Genomic DNA, 14,708 nt, shown 5'->3' with positions numbered 1-14,708 from the left:
ATAATTAAAACTAATAATAAAATACAGTATAATAAAAAATCAAAACACAGTATAATAAAAAAAATTAAATACAGTATAATTATTTTTTTAATACAGTATAATACGAAATCAAAATACAGTATAATAAAAAAATACAGTATATTTAAAAAAATTTAAACAGTATAATTAAAAATATAAAATACAGCATAATTTTCAAAAAATTAAAATACGGTATAATAATAAAAAAATGCAATATATATCACTATATTGACGGTTACTATGGTACTCATTATGTCATTGTATGGTCATACAATGACTTGTACTTCGGTATGTGACAGTATAATTAAAAAAAATATCAAAATACAGTATAATTAAAAAAATAATACAGTATAATTCAAAAAAATTAAAACAGTATAATTAAAAATATAAAATACAGTATAATTAAAAAAAATACGGTATAATAAAAAAATGCAATATATATCACTATTGACGGTTACTATGGTACTCATTATGTCTGGTCATACAATGACTTGTACTTCGGTATGTGACAGTATAATTAAAAAAATATCAAAATATAGTATAATTGAAAAAAACAATACAGTATAATTTAAAAAAAATTAAAACAGTATAATTAAAAAATAAAAATACAGTATAATTAAAAAAAATTAAAATACGGTATAATAAAAAAATGCAATATATATCACTATTGACAGTTACTAATGACTTGTACTTCGGTATGTGACCATATAATTAAAAAAAATATCAAAATACAGTATAATTAAAAAAGGCTCCAGCACCCCCGCGACCCTTAAAATGAATGAATGAACTTTATACAAATGGAAATATTTTTGGTATTTAAAAAAAAAAAAAAAAAAGTTCTATACAATGTATCCAAAGCAGGAGACATGCATGTAAAAAAAAACGACTGGAGAGCTGTCGCTGAAATGTGACTGCACTCTTCAGTGAAACTCTGGTGACGATGTTGTGGCCTTGCTAGACTGCTGAATTTTTAATAGTGTGAGAAGCGTGCGTGCTCTATTCAGAGCCTCTCACTGTGCGAGTTGTGAATTCTGATGCCAGTGAATGAAATGTGTGGGAGTGAGACTCATTCATGCTTTTCTGTGTCCCCCCCCGCCCCCCCCCCGTCCCCCTGTCCCCAGCCCAAATATCCTGACGGATGCCATTGTGGGTCTTAAAGGATGACTGGATGGGCTTTTGTGAATCTCATTTGATACACCTCATAGTCTGTGCTTTACTTAAAAATACGCTACACATTGGTTCGCAAATGGAACAAAACATAGGAATACAATAGCATACAGCACCGGGGCCTCGATTACACGTGTTCGAGAGCCAGGAAATAACTCAGCAGACACTGTGATTGCACACATTCGTGTGGAAAATATTTGCCCCCTTTATGTTTCCGAAGTTACCGAAGTACGAGGTGATATAAGATCAAAAAAGTCTTTCAAAAGAAGCAAAAAATGTACCACTTCCACACTAAATGAGAGGATAACCTTTTACACTCGATCTCATGTCATGCAATGTTCATCTTAGCCAATGTAGAGGGACGACTGTAGGGAGGGGACCAGGACCGGTCGCCAGCCAATCACAGGGCACATATAGACAAACAACCATTCACACTCACATTCATACCTATGGACAATTTGGAGTGGCTAATTAACCTAGCATGTTTTTTGGAATGTGGGAGGAAACTGGAGTACCCGGGGAAATCCCACGCATGCACGGGAGAGAACATGCAAACTCCACACCGAGATGGCAGAGGGTGGAATTGAACCCTGGGGTCCTAGCTGTGAGGTCTGCGCGCTAACCACTCGACCCCATTATGTTTCATTCATTCATTCATTTTCTACCACTTTTTCCTCACGAGGGTCGTGTGGGGTGCTGGAGCCTATCCCAGCTGTCTTCGGGCGAGCCAGCCAATCACAGGGCACATATAGACAAACAACCATTCACACTCACATTCATACCTATGGACAATCTGGAGTCGCTAATTAACCTAGCATTTTTTTTTGGAATGTGGGAGGAAACCGGAGTACCCGGAGAAAAGCCACGCATACACGGGGGGAGAACATGCAAACTCCACACAGAGATGGCCGAGGGTGGAATTGAACCCTGGTCTCCTAGCTGTGAGGTCTGCGTGCTAACACACAATATTAGTCAATGACACCACACCTGAGCACAAAATGTGGTTTTTAATTAAATGTTTATCAAGAAAAAAATGATTGCCCCCTAAACCTAACGAGTGGTGGGCCACCCTTTGCGGCAACAACTGCAATCAAGACTTATAATAACTTGCAATGAGTCTCTAGCCACGTTTACATGAGAATTTTTTCTCTTTTTCCGAATGGAATCTTTCCGAAAACAATAGTATACATGGAAAGGAATATTCCAATCTCTTGTCTACATGCGCCGCTATAATCAAACAATAGTCAATGCAAGGCATGCCCAGTAAAACGTAAACATCAACATCACGTGATAACGACTTCCGAGTTTTTCATTTATCTGGTCTTGAAATTTAGTTTGGATCAAAAGAAAAAATGATTGGCCCCTAAACCTAATAAGTGGTTGGGCCACCCTTAGCAGCAACAACTGCAATCAAGACTTGTGATAACTTGCAATGAGTCTCTAGCCACGTTTACATGGGGAGTTTTATAAATGCTATGCCGCGGTCAAAAACGATGCTCACCTTTTGAAGTCTGCTTGTTTCTGGGACGACATCGTGTTTGCAACAAATGCCACATTCTTCTCCTCGTATACTTTCAGTTTCTGTTTCAATTGTACAATCTATCAAAAGGGATAAAAGAAAATCAGACATGATTATTTATTATATAGTCATTTTGAGATTTGTGTGACAATTCTGTGTATTGTCAGTGACGAGGCATGGGCTAGTTTGAGGCCCCCACCTTGATATGAAAGTTTAATTTGTTTAATGAATGAATGAATGTTTAATTTGTTTTTTGATTTGCTTATTTATTTTTCCATCTTATTTTGTGTCGAAAAATTTATATTAACATTAAACGTTTATTTAATAATAAATAAAAATTAATTTGTTCATTTGTTTTTTGATTTGCTTATTTATTTTTCCATCTTATTTTGTGTCGAAAAATAAAAATTAACATTAGACGTTTATTTAATAATAAATAAAAATTAATTTGTTAATTTGTTTCATTTGTTTTTTGATTTGCTTATTTATTTTTCCATCTTATTTTGTGTCGAAAAATAAAAAATTAACATTAAATATTATTTAATAATAAAGAAAAATTAATTTGTTAATTTGTTTCATTTGTTTTTTGATTTGCTTATTTATTTTTCCATCTTATTTTGTGTCAAAAAAATAAAAATTAACATTAAATGTTGAATAATAAATAAAAATTAATTTGTTAATTTGTTTCATTTGTTTTTTGATTTGCTTATTTATTTTTCCATCTTATTTTGTGTCGAAAAATAAAAATTAACATTAAACATTTATTTAATAAAAAAGAAAAATTAATTTGTTAATTTGTTTTTTGATTTGCTTATTTATTTTTCCATCTTGTTTTGTGTCGAAAAATAAAAATTAACATTAAACGTTTATTTAATAATTTAATAATAAAGAAAAATTAATTTGTTAATTTGTTTCAATTGTTTTTTGATTTGCTTATTTATTTTTCCATCTTATTTTGTGTCGAAAAAATAAAAATTAACATTAAACATTTATTTAATAATTTAATAAAAAAGAAAAATGTATTTGTTAATTTGTTTCATGATTTGCTTATTTATTTTTCCATCTTATTTTCCGTCAAAAAATAAAAATTAACATTAAACATTTATTTAATAGTTTAATAATAAATAAAAATGAATTTATCATAATTTATAATAATTTAATGTTCTATCAGAGAACCAAAAGCACTGCAAAAGTGGAGGGTATAGCAGTAGCATTGAAGACAGGTTTTTATTTATTTATTTTTTCTGTTTTTAATATATATATATATATATATATATATATATATATTGTGTATATATATATATATATTTTTTTACCTCTTGGCGTTGCTTCTCGCATATGACTGCATACTGGCCAATGTGACTGTCCAGACTTACGACGTTACTCTTCAGCTAAAAAGATATGGAAGTGAAAGAAACAAATAAACATTTGTAATCCATATACTTGAAAAGACTTTGATACGTACCGAAGATTTGATCTCCTTGGCTCGATTGGCGTATTTCAGTGTGTTGTGAGTGTCGTCATACGACATGGACGAAGGGCTCACATTGGCGATCATGACGGTCCTGCAGTTGCCTCCCAAAGAGTCCTTAAGTATCCGAGTGAGTTTGCTGTCCCTGTATGGTATATGGGCCTTCTTGCTCTGAATGAAAACAACTGGCATTAATATAAAAGTTGAAATCATTTTTGGACATTTGGATCAATATGCAAGCAAAAACACATTGTTGCCATATTTGAATAGAGTTCATAATAATGTTAAAGGAAAAATACACTTTTTTTTATTGCGCCAATCAGTAATCCTTATACGAGTCATGAACACATAGTACAGTATGTACAAAAAAGTATTGCTAAAAATATGTCTTGTATTGGTACGGCCAAACAGTGCACTTAAAAAAAAAATCAGTAATCAAGTGCCCAGAATCATCCAGAATGGATAGCGGTTTCTTTTTTGGGACACTATGGGCAGAACTGTTTTCGGTTTATTTGTTCAATAGAACACACACGGAACAACGAAAAACTAGTATCCTTTCTTCGTCCAAATCATTGCAACGTTCACTTATGAACACAGCGTGTATAAGACAAATTTTTGTATTTTTAATTTTAATAAACAGGCAACACAAAAGTTACAATAGAGAAGATGAGAAACTAGTGAATTCAAGAAAGACGTTGTCGTAGCGAAGAACAAAAAGGTACTTGGTTGTAATGTAAAGGGAGGAACCTTTAGCACACATCCGTAAAGTAGAATTCAATATTAATACAATGAATATTTTTTATTTCGAGCATAAAAAAAACGCGTTTCTGACTTGGCAAATACTGGTTTTAACATTATTAGAGCCCTGAAGACATGAAATAACACTCCAAAAGTCACTTTTACGCTATTATTCTTTGTTTACATCACATTACGTAGGCAACAGGGTCACTGCAGCGACATTACAGACAACCACTGCTAGCATAGCCACCTACTAAGCTAACCGGTTAGACTCCAAATGACTTTTCTAAGATTCTAAGATCAAAAAATTATGATATTTTGTATTTTCAGACATGAAAATGGCCAATGAACTAAAATACAAATATAAGTCATTCCGAAAAGGTGACTATAGGGGTGTTATTTTATGACTAGCGGGCTCTAATAATGTTCATTCATTTCAGTCATTTTCTGCCGCTTATCCCGACCGAGGGTCGTGGGGGGGTTGCTGGAGCCTATCCCAGCTGTTTTCGGGCGAGAGGCGGGGTACACCCTGGACTGGTCGCCAGTTTTTCGCCAGTCACCGTTTTTTTTATTTAAATTGTACTGTATTTTATTTTTTTTTAATTATACTGTTTTAATTGTTTTAAATTATACTGTATTATTTAATTACACTGTATTTTGATTTTTATTATACTGTATTAAAAAATTAATTATACTTTATTAATTTTTTAAAATTATTTAAGTATTTTAATTTTTTTATTATACTGTATTTTGATTTTTTTTGTCACATACCGAAGTACGAGGTGATATACGATCAAAAAAGAAGCAAAAAATGTACCACTTCCACACTAAATGAGAAGATAACCTTTTGCGCTCTATCTCATGTCATGCAATGTTCGTCTTAGCCAATGTAGAGGGACGACTGTAGGGGGGAGGTACAGCCAATTAACAGGGCACATATAGACAAACAACCATTCACACTCACATTCATACCTATGATTACAGTCTGGATATTGGGAGGGAAAGAACCTGAAGCAAATGCCAAATTTATTGAGTAATTTTACTTTTTTTATATTTAATTTAATTTTATCGGGGAGAACATGCAAACACCACACAAAGATGCCTGAGAGGGGAATCGAACTCGGGTCTCTTGGTGTGAGGCCTGGGTGCTAACCACTCGTCCACCGTGTAGCCCGGAAATTCACATATGGACCTAAAAGTTACCAGTTAACTGTACACCCCAAAGTGTGTGTGTGTGTAGCTAAATGTAGCTAATTTCCATTAGCTACATTTCTGCAGAGTAGAAGTTGTTTAAGTTGTTCTCCTCAGTGTTTCTTCCCTGCCTGCTATGGCAATGAAATACTCGCAATGCTATGCTGGACGCCGTCTGGACTATTTTTTTTTTTTTTTACCGCTTCGTGTGTGTTTCAGAATATTTGCGTCGTGACCGCCGACGTCTACCACGACGTCGTGAGGATGATGAACAATCGATGTATTGCAAAAAAACAAAAAAAAAAAAGCGGCTCCACCAAAAAAACAACATCTGCAAACTCAACTGTCTTCCCGGCACGCATTCCGTCCTCCTCGGTTCGCACCCACACACAGTCGGGACTCGTGTCACGTTCGCAGCTTCACAGATGGTTGGAAATCACAAAAGTCTTTGACGCCACACAAAACTGCCAGATGACTGCAGTATCCTTTGGGCATGTTAAAGGATCTGCTCCGACTAAGCGGCATTGTTTTTTTTTTTTATTACGGTCTACATTGGCTAAGACCAACATTGCATGACATGAGATCGAGTGCAAAAGGTCGTCCTCTCATTTAGTGTGGAAGTGGTACGTTTTTGGCTTCTTTGTCCCTCGACCTCACTTTATTTGAAATACTTTTTTTAAAATCTTAGAATCTTAGAAAAGTCATTTGGAGGCTAACCAGTTAGCTTAGTAGGTGGCTATGCTAGCAGTGTTGATCCTGTTGCCTGCGCAACGTGATGTAAACAAAGAATAATAGTGTAAAGGGGACTTTTGGAGTGTTATTTCATGTCTTCAGGGCTCTAATATGGCCTCACAGCTAGGAGACCCAAGTTCGATTCCACCCTCGGCCATCTCTGTGTGGAGTTTGCATGTTCTCCCCCCGTGCATGTGTGGGTTTTTTCCGGGTACTCCGGTTTCCTCCCACATTCCAAAAAAAAACATGCTAGGTTAATTAGCGACTCCAAAATGTCCATAGGTATGAATGTGAGTGTGAATGGTTGTTTGTCTATATGTGCCCTGTGATTGGCTGGCCACCAGTCCCGGGTGTTAACTGAATCAACTGTGGCCAGAATGCGATTAATCATGATCAAATATTTTAATCGATTGATAGCCCTAATTGTAATACATGCCGTTTCGGTAGTACACATTTATTACATAGAAGCGTGTACTTCGGGACTGCACAGCAGTCGAGTGGTTAGCGCGCAGACCTCACGGGTAGGAGACAAAAGTTCAATTCCACCAGACTATATATTTTACACGTAACAGTCCACCTGGTATTATTGTATCTGTAAAATTGTCATGCAATCTGCTATTATTATTTATTATTTTATATTTATATTTAAATATTTTAAAAATAATAAAATATTATAATAATTAAAATTAAATTAAAATAATAATAATTATATTATTATTACGTAAAATATGCAAATATAACAATATAATTATATATAATTAATAGAATAATTAGCATTAATCTAATAAATATAATAATCATAATAGTTATAATAATAATATAATAATTATTATTTTAATTTTTATTATTATTTTGTGCTTGTGTCTCTTTTTTCCAGGAGCACTTTGTAAACAACAAACCATGTCAAACAACGAAATTGATACAACCATCAAAAGGTTGGCTCAGGCCATGATGCCAGGTTGTATGTTGAGTTTAAATGAAATACTTTGGAAAGATTGGGCGTCTGCAAGGCATGCTGGGTAGTCCAGCGACAACAACAATATAAACAATCAACACATTGGATATCAAGAGTATTTAAACGCCTCCTCAATCAAGAAAAAAATGCGACAAACACTGCAAAATGTTGGGAGAAAGAGTATCATAAGCTACCCAGCATGCCTTGCGGCGGCAATATTATGTGTAGGTATTTATTTATTTATGACGTTATGTAGATTACTTTGTGCCTCACATGTGTTGGTGTGTTTTTTTGGAAAAATGCCTGGGTGGACACTTGGCGGGCATGATGTGGCCCACGGGCCCCAGTTTGGCTCCTAAAAACGTCTGCAAGGCATGCTGGGTAGTCCAGCGACAACAACAATATAAACAATCAACACATTGGATATCAAGAGTATGTAAACGCCTCCTTAATCAAGAAAAAAATGCGACAAACACTGCAAAATGTTGGGAGAAAGAGTATCATAAGCTACCCAGCATGCCTTGCGGCGGCAATATTATGTGTAGGTATTTATTTATTTATGACGTTATGTAGATTACTTTGTGTCTCACATGTGTTGGTGTGTTTTTTGGAAAAATGCCTGGGTGGACACTTGGCGGGCCGGATGTGGCCCCCGGGCCGTAGTTTGCCCACCCCTGTTTTAGCTCCATCTTACACAAAGCTCTCAGTGCTGTTACACAATACCGGACAAGAGTAAATATGTGGTTGAACGTATAAATATTTTGGATGTCGGATCATGTTTCCCGCTCCCCGGAAATCCAGTACAACATGAAAAGAACACTGTGCGCCTTGCTCAAAAGTCCTGGTCTGCCCTTTGCTCCATATGTACACCGACATGTAATGGGTTCATGATTGGGTCAAAGCCGCTTTTCCGTAAAATTCATTTTTTTTTTTCAGGGTCAAGTCGTTTTTTTTGCGTAATCCTTCTGACAGACACACAGACAACAAAAGCAACAAAGGCGGGTGACAACATGATGAAAATGAAAAATGATGAGAATGTGGACTATACCCCCCCCCCCCCGTTTCATCTACTCTATAAATAGAATTATTAGAAAGAGATGAGTTTCCCCCCGTGCTTACACAACGATATTTACCTCAAAAAACCTCACACAAAATAAAAAAAAAAAAACTAGGAGTACTGCAGTAATCTGGAAACCGGAGTACACAAAGAAAACCCACGGATTCACGGGGAGAACATGCAAACTCCACGCATGGTGGAATTGAACTCTGGGTCTCCTAGCTGTGAGATCTGCGCGCTAAACACTCGTACAATGTGCAGCCCAAGCCAGAACATATAAAATCTCAATCGATTTTCCTCATAAGAAATTATTTCAACACAAAAATATGAATTAAAAAAAACTAAAATTATATTCAAAAAATAAAAATTATTATAATTATATATTATAATTATATAATTATATTATAACTTTAAAAAAAAGAGTGGCCGGTTAGAGCTGTGTACTTCTTCTGCTTGACCTTTAGGTACAGTCAGTACATTTGCTGTAATGTGTCTCCCTTAAACCGGCCCCCACTGCAACATGTGTTAACAAGGAACCTTTTACATGACAGTGTACAGTTTATACAGTATAAAGAAAAACATCCCAAACAAACACACACACACACAATAAAAGGTGATTAATGCATTCCCTGGCCTGAATCGGTCGATAACAGAGCCAAACTGGGGCCCGTGGGCCACATCATGCCCGCCGTGTGTCCACTCAGGCATTTCCAAAAAAAAACACACCAACACATGTGACGCACAAAGTAACCTACATAACGTCATAAATAAATAAATACCTACACATAATATTGCCGCCGCAAGGCATGCTGGGTAGCTTATGATACTCTTTCTCCCAACATTTTGCAGTGTTTGTCGCATTTTTTTCTTGATTGAGGAGGCGTTTACATACTCTTGATATCCAATGTGTTGATTGTTTATATTGTTGTTGTCGCCGGACTACCCAGCATGCCTTGTAGACGTTTTTAGGGGCCAAACTGGGGCCCGTGGGCCACATCATGCCCGCCGTGTGTCCACTCAGGCATTTCCAAAAAACACACCAACACATGTGAGGCACAAAGTAATCTACATAACGTCATAAATAAATAAATACCTACACATAATATTGTCGCCGCAAGGCATGCTGGGTAGCTTATGATACTCTTTCTCCCAACATTTTGCAGTGTTTGTCGCATTTTTTTCTTGATTGAGGAGGCGTTTAAATACTCTTGATATCCAATGTGTTGATTGTTTATATTGTTGTTGTCGCCGGACTACCCAGCATGCCTTGCAGACGTTTTTAGGGGCCAAACTGGGGCCCGTGGGCCACATCATGCCCGCCATGTGTCCACCCAGGCATCTCCAAAAAACCACACCAACACATGTGAGGCACAAAGTAATCTACATAACGTCATAAATAAATAAATACCTACACACAATATTGCCGCCGCAAGGCATGCTGGGTAGCTTATGATACTCTTTCTCCCAACATTTTGCAGTATTTGTCGCATTTTTTCTTAATTGAGGAGGCGTTTACATACTCTTGATATCCAATGTGTTGATAGTTTATATTGTTGTTGTCGCCGGACTACCCAGCATGCCTTGCAGACGTTTTTAGGGGCCAAACTGGGGCCCGTGGGCCACATCATGCCCGCCGTGTGTCCACCCAGGCATTTCCAAAAAACACACCAACACAACCAATGTGAGGCACAAAGTAACCTACATAACGGCATAAATAAATAAATACCTACAGATAATATTGCCGCCGCAAGGCATGCTGGGTAGCTTATGATACTCTTTCTCCCAACATTTTGCAGTGTTTGTCGCATTTTTTTCTTAATTGAGGAGGCGTTTAAATACTCTTGATATCCAATGTGTTGATTGTTTATTGTTGTTGTCGCTGGACTACCCAGCATGCCTTGCAGACGTTTTTAGGGGCCAAACTGGGGCCCGTGGGCCACATCATGCCCGCCGTGTGTCCACTCAGGCATTTCCAAAAAAACACACCAACACATGTGAGGCACAAAGTAATCTACATAAGGTCGTAAATAAATAAATACCTACACATAATATTGCCGCCGCAAGGCATGCTGGGTAGCTTATGATACTCTTTCTCCCAACATTTTGCAGTGTTTGTCGCATTTTTTTCTTAATTGAGGAGGCGTTTAAATACTCTTGATATCCAATGTGTTGATTGTTTATATTGTTGTTGTCGCCGGACTACCCAGCATGCCTTGCAGACGTTTTTAATGAACAGTTTTTGGCCCTGTGAGTCAAAGTTTGTTTTTTTCCATTTTCATCCAACCCAAAATCCTACCAGATGATAACCCCGACTCACCTTGGGGTCGGCCAGAGCGTTGATAACGTTCCCCAGGGCGAGGAGCGAACGGTTGATGTTGGCGCCTTCTCGCAGGCGTTGCCCCCTGGCGTTGGTCGCGCTGGCTCTCTCGGAGCCCGCCAGATCGATGAGGCTCATTTTGGCCACGCACACATTGGGATTGAGGTTGGCCGTTTTCTCCTGCTGTCGTAAATATATCTGGAGATCAACATGGTAACGCTCGTTAGAAGGTCATTTCCTCGTGAAGATACAATTCCGAAAACGACTCTTTTGGGACTGCTCAAATGGGGCTGAACGGAATTACCTGGAACACAGCGTGGGACCGGGAAGAGGTGGCATTCATGTCGGTAGGGTGTTGTGTCCGGTTTTGATTGCCTGAATCCAATGCCTCGAGGATCTGCTCGGCAGATTTTGGCTATGAAGTAAATAAGAAGCCCATGAATGTGTCTGTTTTTGACAGCCTTTCCCTTCTGTCTTCAATATGCCTCACACATTTATTAAGCGACCCAGCATGCCTTGCGGTGGTACCCCCCAATGTGAATAGATGGAATATGAGGGGCAAGTTTATTTTTCTACCAATGTCGAATTTGAACGCAATGTGTTTGTAAATAAAGAACTCGAACTTGAATCGGTGCCGCCGTTTAGGTCCGGTTATTACCTGACGAGTCCTAAAAAAATGACATAAACGGTTGAAATTATGAGCTAAAAGGCCATAATTATGAGATAAAGTCCTAATAATGACATAAACCGTTGAGTCATAATTGAGATAATTTGGTAAAAATGACATAAACAGTTGAAATTATGAGGTAAAAGGCCATAATTATGAGATAAAGTCCTAATAATGACATAAACCGTTGAGTCATAATTGACATAATTTGGTAAAAATTACATAAACAGTTGAAATTATGAGCTAAAAGGCCATAATTATGAGATAAAGTCCTAAAAATGACATAAACGTTGAGTCATAATTGAGATAATTTCCTAAAAATGACATAAACAGTTGAAATTATTAGCTAAAAGGCCATAATTATGAAAAAAGTCCTAATAATGACATAAACCGTTGAGTCATAATTGAGATAATTTCCTAAAAATGACATAAACAGTTGAAATTATGAGCTAAAAGGCCATAATTATGAGATAAAGTCCGAATAATGACATAAACCGTTGAGTTATAATTGAGATAATTTCCTAAAAATGACATAAACAGTTGAAATTATGAGCTAAAAGGCCATAATTATGAGATAAAGTCCGAATAATGACATAAACCGTTGAGTCATAATTGAGATAATTTCCTAAAAATGACATAAACAGTTGAAATTATGAGGTAAAAGGCCATAATTATGAGATAAAGTCCTAATAATGACATAAACCGTTGAGTCATAATTGAGATAATTTGGTAAAAATGACAAACAGTTGAAATTATGAGCTAAAAGGCCATAATTACGAGATAAAGTCCTAATAATGACATAAACCGTTGAGTCATAATTGAGATAATTTCCTAAAAATGACATAAACAGTTGAAATTATGAGCTAAAAGGCCATAATTATGAAAAAAAGTCCTAATAATGACATAAACCGTTGAGTCATAATTGAGATAATTTCCTAAAAATGACAAACAGTTGAAATCATGAGCTAAAAGGCCATAATTATGAAAAAAAGTCCTAATAATGACATAAACCGTTGAGTCATAATTGAGATAATTTCCTAAAAATGACATAAACAGTTGAAATTATGAGGTAAAAGGCCATAATTACGAGATAAAGTCCTAATAATGACATCAACCGTTGAGTCATAATTGAGATAATTTGGTAAAAATTACACAAACAGTTGAAATTATGAGCTAAAAGGCCATAATTATGAAAAAAAGTCCTAATAATGACATAAACCGTTGAGTCATAATTGAGATAATTTCCTAAAAATGACATTAACAGTTGAAATTATGAGCTAAAAGGCCATAATTATGAGATAAAGTCCGAATAATGACATAAACCGTTGAGTCATAATTGACATAATTTCCTAAAAATGACAAACAGTTGAAACTATGAGCTAAAAAGGCCATAATTATGAGATAAAGTCCGAATAATGACATAAACCGTTGAGTCATAATTGAGATAATTTGGTAAAAATGACATAAACAGTTGAAATTATGAGTTAAAAGGCCATAATTATGAGATGAAGTCCTAATAATGACATAAACCGTTGAGTCATAATTGAGATAATTTCCTAAAAATGACATAAACAGCTGAAATTATGAGCTAAAAGGCCATAATTATGAGATAAAGTCCTAATAATGACATAAACCGTTGAGTCATAATTGAGATAATTTGGTAAAAATGACATAAACAGTTGAAATTATGAGCTAAAAGGCCATAATTATGAGATAAAGTCCAAATAATGACATAAACCGTTGAGTCATAATTGAGATAATTTGGTAAAAATGACAAACAGTTGTAATCATGAGCTAAAAGGCCATAATTATGAAAAAAAGTCCTAGTAATGACATAAACCGTTGAGTCATAATTGAGATAATTTCCTAAAAATGACATAAACAGTTGAAATTATGAGCTAAAAGGCCATAATTATGAAAAAAAGTCTGAATAATGACATAAACTGTTGAGTCATAATTGAGATAATTTCCTAAAAATGACATAAACAGTTGAAATTATGAGCTAAAAGGCCATAATTATGAAAAAAAGTCCTAGTAATGACATAAACCGTTGAGTCATAATTGAGATAATTTCCTAAAAATGACAAACAGTTGAAATTATGAGATAAAAAGTCACAGTTATTAGATTAAAATGTGATATTATGAGAAAAGGAAGTCATATTTATCCGATAAAAGGTCAAAATATCGCCGTTTAGGTCCGGTTATTACGTGACGAGTGATATTTGCACTCAAGCTTTCTAGATCTTCCAGATTCTGCACCTCTTCCTGCAGAATTTCAGTTGGCTTCCTGCTTCCCACCCAAAAAAAAGCCCCAAAAACGGTCTGTTTAACTTACTCCCGCCCCCTGGCCCTCCTCGAGTGATACACCCACTCGGCTGTGATTGGTCCCTTGTGTATTACATCGTTTATATTATATCGTTTATGGCAACTATTTATGAAACCACCTGGCACACACTGTAAACCCGAATAAGTTAGCAGAACTAAAAAAAAAATCCATATTTTGCTAGTTATAGAAGCTACATGGTTGCTGCGGTAACGGTGTGGTGACTAACCTGGTGCAGCGTGAGGCCCTGAACCACCACTCCTTTAACGCTGTCCTCTCTCACCGCAAGAGGACCTGCATTTGCCAAGAGGTCTCGGATTTGTTCGTTGTAAACCTGAAATTGCAGTAGAGCAGGGGTGTCCAAACCATGGGCCACAAAGTGAAAATGAAAAAGATGCGAATTTACTACTTTGATGTTCTGTAAAGCATTTTCAGACATGAAAACTAAAAAAAAATAAAAATAAAATACAAATAAGGCATTCAGAAAAGGTAAAGGTGACTATAGGGGTGTTATTTAATGTCTAGCAGGCTTTAATAATGTTCATTCATTTTC

General features: G+C 35.9%; 1 protein-coding gene and 1 long non-coding RNA gene across 3 annotated transcripts in view; both read right to left on the bottom strand.

Moving 5' to 3' along the window:
* LOC131131971 (uncharacterized) overlaps positions 1–14,708 on the bottom strand; it is a 205,854-nt gene that overhangs the window by 98,328 nt on the left and 92,818 nt on the right. The window lies entirely within an intron of this gene.
* Positions 1–14,708, bottom strand: part of kif18a (kinesin family member 18A) — a 42,845-nt gene that overhangs the window by 24,122 nt on the left and 4,015 nt on the right. For both annotated transcript variants that reach the window (XM_058077041.1, XM_058077040.1), the window contains exons 4-9: positions 14,385–14,489; positions 11,470–11,580; positions 11,166–11,363; positions 4,170–4,346; positions 4,021–4,095; positions 2,687–2,784 (exon numbers count right to left, since the gene is read on the bottom strand). In XM_058077041.1, the coding sequence (XP_057933024.1) occupies positions 2,687–2,784; positions 4,021–4,095; positions 4,170–4,346; positions 11,166–11,363; positions 11,470–11,580; positions 14,385–14,489 (764 nt within the window). The remainder of the gene's footprint in view (positions 1–2,686; positions 2,785–4,020; positions 4,096–4,169; positions 4,347–11,165; positions 11,364–11,469; positions 11,581–14,384; positions 14,490–14,708) is intronic.

Source organism: Doryrhamphus excisus, chromosome 7 (genome assembly GCF_030265055.1).
Source record: "Doryrhamphus excisus isolate RoL2022-K1 chromosome 7, RoL_Dexc_1.0, whole genome shotgun sequence".
NCBI classification, from domain to species: domain Eukaryota; kingdom Metazoa; phylum Chordata; class Actinopteri; order Syngnathiformes; family Syngnathidae; genus Doryrhamphus; species Doryrhamphus excisus.
Note: the sequence above shows the minus strand (reverse complement) of the source record. Positions and strands in the feature narration are given on the sequence as shown.